The sequence below is a fragment of the Vicia villosa genome, unplaced genomic scaffold, assembly GCF_029867415.1.
Source record: "Vicia villosa cultivar HV-30 ecotype Madison, WI unplaced genomic scaffold, Vvil1.0 ctg.000756F_1_1, whole genome shotgun sequence".
Classification (NCBI taxonomy): domain Eukaryota; kingdom Viridiplantae; phylum Streptophyta; class Magnoliopsida; order Fabales; family Fabaceae; genus Vicia; species Vicia villosa.
The window spans coordinates 275,366-281,132 of NW_026705338.1; the positions used below are offsets into that span (position 1 = coordinate 275,366).

General features: G+C 35.2%; 1 protein-coding gene across 1 annotated transcript; it reads right to left on the bottom strand.

The window, feature by feature from the left end:
• Window positions 1-1,149: 1,149 nt before the first annotated feature.
• On the bottom strand, window positions 1,150-2,569 carry LOC131630967 (uncharacterized). Its single transcript, XM_058901709.1, has 3 exons — window positions 1,686-2,569; window positions 1,507-1,578; window positions 1,150-1,421 (listed from the first exon to the last, which is right to left on the bottom strand). Exons 1-3 carry the CDS (start codon window positions 2,340-2,342, stop codon window positions 1,416-1,418), a joined length of 735 nt encoding a protein of 244 aa, XP_058757692.1. The 5' UTR covers window positions 2,343-2,569; the 3' UTR covers window positions 1,150-1,415.
• Between the last annotated feature and the right edge of the window lie 3,198 nt (window positions 2,570-5,767).

Here is a 5,767-nt window from a genome sequence, read left to right on the forward strand (position 1 = left end):
CACAAATTTAACTCCATGCTTTATCCTGATCCTTCAGATCTTTTGTGAAATGCAGAAAACAGAAATGTACACAGTACAAGGATACATCATACCAACCAAAATTGAACAACTATGTGCAAATGAACACTCTTTCCACTTATCATTAAAAACTGAGATCCTACTGAGCCAAATTCAAAGATTGCCAGAAAGTTAAGTACCCTTTAGGCTCTTGTGTCTAAACAAGAAACAAAAGTATACACAATTGTTGCAACTTGCAATTGACCAAGTGCTATAAGGTTGAGATGCAGCTACTAGTTGTTTTATTTTTACCTCATGTTGATTGTTGCCAAGTAAAATATAATAAGGCATCAGTCACCATTCATAATGTAAAGTTTGCAAACTTGTACATCAAGTGATCAAACATGCAGTTTGAGAAAAGGAAACAGAAATACATTAGTGGAGCAAAAACACTGAAATTCTTGCAGAGATTATTATTCAGAAAAAACACAATTGGTTGTGGTTTGAGACTTGGAAGACCTTTCCTCCTCTGGAAAATGAACGACATAAATAAAACACATTGGACAAAACATTTCAAAGAAAAAATAGTGGATAAAAAATTTCAAAGAAAACACAGTGGATAAAACATTTCAAAGAAGGTGACAATTTCTGAAACAAATGTCAAACTAAGTTGACATATAACCAAAAAGAAAGATAAAAAAAAAATTATAAAATAAACAAATGCCACAACATGATTCTCAAACATTACAGCACTTGATTATTCTTAGCTAATGATGACAAAGATGGAGATGATCAATGCAATGATGGAGATTTGGCTTCACTTCGTACAAACTAATGATGACAATGATGGAGATTTATCAATGCAAAGTTTAAAAGGAGCAAATCAATGAAACTAACAAAGTGAAAACAAAGGAAATGCAGAAAACAGGATGCAGTCATTGTATAAAAACTAATTCAACCTCATAAGTGGTTCTTGTGACAAAGGCCTCATCCAGAGCCAAGAAGCATGAAGTTTAAAGAGGCTTTGCAAGTTTAACTACAAGCTTGCTACAAGCCTGTCAAACACCAAAACCAAATGAAGCATCAAAATTAATATAATCCTCCCACCCATAAAAAAGAAGCAAAATTCAAACAAAAGCTCTGAAATTATCATTGTAATAATAACCTCTTACTCTATTAATTAAACTATATATACTCATATATATCTTTCTTTCCTTCCAGCAATATACTACTACCACTACCACTACAATGAACAAGTAAAAAACCAACTAGAGTAAACCCTTGTTAAAACCAACAAAAGCAAGGGAATTAGCATCTTCAATTCACTCCTTCCAATATCTCCTTCTTTACAAAATTCTTCAACTTTATACCTCACTTCCATACCCCATTTACAAGCTGCAATTCACTTCACAGCTTCTCTATCTCTGCAACAATCAATCATCAAACAAACAATCATTAAAAACACACACAAATCATCAAAAACACAAAGAGGATGTATAAAGATAGTACCTTTGTTGGTGTATCAGCTACCCTATAAGCATCAGCAGTTATACCCACTAACCATAATCCAGGGAAAACATTCTGAAAATCAAAACAAACAAAAAAAGAAAGTTTTCAGAATCAATCAGAAGAACATGTTATTAGGGATTGAAAAACTGAATGGATGAATGAGATTATGAGAATCATACATCCATTTGTTTCTGAACATTCTTTGCCCTCTTCTTCGGCCTGCGATTGGGCCTAGAACCAGTCATCACGAAGATATCCTCTTCGATCTCATCCTTCGAAAGAGCGATCCAGAATTTCCTCTTCTCCTTCTTCTCAGCACATCCTGTATCAGCAAAACCCCGAAGCCGAAGCGATTTCGGCGCCGGATTCTCCCCGTTGTTGTTAACCGCTTCCTGCAATTCACCACCGTTGTTGCTTTTAGAACCTCCAGCTCCAGTCCCGATCTCGAAAGCGCCTCTCGGAAGCATAGGTTTCCTCGGCCTCAAATTCCACGGCTTCTGCACTATCTCCCCGGCGACAGTAACCTCTTCTTCAACGTCCCGCTTGCTATCTCCTCCGGCGTCGTCGTCGGTTTCCATGTTGGAAGACGGCGGAGGATTTTTCGAGGAGGAGGAAGAAGGGAGTCCGAATCGGTGCCTGGAGGTTCGGGATCCGAGTCGGTGAGGACGGGAGTCAGGCTCGGAATCAGGCTCGGAAGAACCGTGATCGGGCGGACGACGGGAGCGTTGGTGGTTAGTGGTGTTGGTGTTGTTCTTGCCGGTGCCGCCCCATTTCAAGAAGGGGAGAGAGAAGTTGTGAAGCGGTTGAGACTTCACCGGTGATGGCGCGGTCGTCATTGGTGAACGGTGAACCAGTAGCGTCGGAAGTTAAACGATGAAGGTTTGTGGTTTTAAACGGTGTCGTTTGGAAATGGGAAACCCTAGGGTGTTGGTAATGAGGGTGGTGGGGTGGTGGTGGTGTGGTGGTTTTTGCGTTGAGGGAGAAAAGTAGAGGCTGGCTAGAGAAGCCACAGAAGATGGAGTATCATGCTATGTGCTTATGGGGTATGGGAAAATTATAAGACTGAGTGGGAGTGAGTTCTATTTTGTTACTGTTTGTTTTGTTTTGTTACTAAATTTACGATCCACCCTAGATTCTTTCAAGTTATTCCCCTCTAGCTCCTTTATCCTCTTTTTTTTGGAATAATTTTTTCATTTTAGTTTAAATGTTTTAATTAAAAATTAAATTGGAAATTAAAAATGGAAGGGAATTTCTTAATACACAATTACAAATGTGAAATAAATCTTTGAAAACGTGAAAATATCATTGGAAGATGCATTTGTGAACTCATCATAAATCAATATTTAAGGTGTTTGAGAAATGCATCTCCGAAGGCACCACCTTAAATTAATATTCAAGGTGTTTCAGAGATGCATCTCCGAAAACACCTATGTTTATACATTATTATTATTTGAACGTTATATTTAAACATTCAGTGGTATTTTCGGATATGTATATCCAAAAATATTGTTGTTATACCAGCTTGCTGCATGATCACTTCTGTCACTATTTCATTCTCTTCACCTCCCCCTAACCAAAACCTGCCACAAAACTTCAACCATTCTCAATCAACTTTTCGTCTCCAAATCAAGTTTCAAGTGGTTTATCATAAGGGAAGATGTAACAATGATGTAAATGTACCGGTTGGCTTTGTCTCCAAGCTCAATGATTCTATCTCCACGAGGGAGATTTAGCATCTCTCTAAATTCTTCTACCGAGATATTTATCCTATGTTTTCTTACTTCTTTTTGAAGTATTCCATCACTGAAATGAAGGTTTGAGAAGAACATTTTCACAAGAGATGTATAATCCTTTTTAAAGGCATACAGAGAAAGGTGGGGAGATTGAGTTCTTCAAAGGTTTTGAAGAATTTACATTCTTTGAAATCTTTTAGAGCTAGGGTATGAATTCTCAGAAGGATTCAGTTGACAAAGTGTTGAAAGTACCTTATTTCTTGTTGTTTTTCATCAGTAAGAGGGCTGGAGGAGAAACTCAATCTTTTTGGATATGATTTTGCAAGAACAATCTCACAGACAAGGTTTGAATAAAAAATATGTAATGCAAAATAGTGAGAAAGGAATGCCTATTTAATGTGTACCATATGAGGATTTGAGCGTGTATTCATGACAAGTATTCAATAATGATGAAGAAAAAATGTTGAAATACTTAAAATTAATCACAAAGCAATACTACCTTGATTCTTGATTCTTCTTCAATCACACATAACTAACAAGACTTCTTAAATCTCCAAGATCCACGGTCTTGAGTTAAATCACCTTCACACATCATAAATACTCCAGGATCCTTTTTCACAACAATTTTCACTTGATTTCATTAAGATTACCTTGTACAAGTCTTTGAACTGATGACAGATACTAGAAACTCCAAATCCTATTTAGGGAATACTTCTTTTTATTCAATGGAAATCATTTGCCAAAAATCCAAAAACCATATTTTCTAACTTTAGAAATTTCACAAAATCATTAATTGTGATGAATCCCTCACAACTAGAAATCACACACTCTTCTAGATTTGAGTAACACTCCTACTCGCCAATGGTGTTTAATATTTGAGGTAGAAAATGAGGTTTTAGAAACTCTCATGCAAAACAAAGTTTCTCCCTCAAGAGACTGACTCTAAAAAAAAGTCTTCATGGTTTCTCTTGGACAAAATTGAATGTGTGAATGATGAACAACAAAAGGTTAATTGAAAATTTGAGAGAGTGTTTTTTTATATATGTGTTAGAGATGCGGCACAAAAATAGAGTAAAATGGCCATTTTATTTGAGTAAAAGACATAACAAATGATTTGAATCCATTGATAGAGAGAAAATCAAATTAGGTAAATAAGAAACTCATATTTTTGTTCTGTGATTTGAGTCATGTGATTCAATTCACACTCAACCATCACTTAAATCAAGGTTCCAGGATTGATTTGAAAATAAATAGTTTGCTCATGGTTCGCATCAAACCAACTCTTGATCCTAATTAAAACCAACTATAATTCAAATTGAGTATGGTCTTGATTCGAACCACATTTCAAGAATCAAAATTCCAATTTCACAGTCTTGCTCATGATTCAAATCAAACATTCTCATGATTCAAATCATGTTTCATGAATCAACTTATGGAAAATTAAAAACTTCATGATTTGAGTCAAAAACCATTTATGATTTGAATCATGTCAGCCATACATCCTTAATTCTAATCATAATTATGTTCATTTGAATCAACTTGCATTGACTTTTAGTCAAAGGCATGTTTTATGCATGCAAAAGCCATGTTTTTAGGAGACGCGCAACAATTCTTATTGTGAGGGACTCAATTACTTAAATAGTAAACATAATGATAAACAATAAAATACCCCAAAGAGATAGGGATATCCTGGAGAAATTACACATGGAACCTCTGAAGCCCATACTTATTTATAAAAGGCGAAAGAAATAAAAACGACAACAAAGCATTAGAACTCAAATAAATATGAACGACATATTCGTACGGTCATGATCGTCAAGCATCACAATCGAGGCACACGATGAAGAAGTGTGACCATGTAGGAACCACTAACACGAAAACAAAGAAATCAATCCAAGAAAGAGATATGGTGAAGGTGTTTGATTTATCGACACACATTACGTGGTTCTATGTGTTATCCATGTAATTGTGCTTTTAATGATGATAAAATTTATTTAAAAAATCTATCATAAACATCGTCAAGGAAGACAAAGTATTTAAGTAAATCAAAAAGCGAGAAAATTCTTATGTTTAGCGCAAGAGAACGAAATCCTAAGAACAACATCAAATAAACTGAAGTTTATGCAAAGCTCGCTTGTGATTCTGGCTTATTTGTTTTTATCTGCTTATAATTCATTAGTTTGTAATAAGTGTAAGTACCTCTCAAAGTACTAAAGTAATACACACAAATACACACACTTAAATCCTATTTCTAAACATCTTCTATTTTCAAAATATTCTTAAAAGTATTTGTGGCCCAAGACTAACTGATTAAGAAGTGTACATAATTAATTAGGATCAATGAAAATTTGCTCTCTAATCGATTACGACATTTGTCTAATTGATTATGGAGCAAACTCGCCTTACAATCGACTAAGAAACCTTTTAACCAATTAAGCTCAGGTTCTGGAATTTTCTTTCCTAAAATGCTAGTTCATAACAGATTATTGTTGTTCATTAATTGATTAGGGAGCGACTTTGTTCCAAAA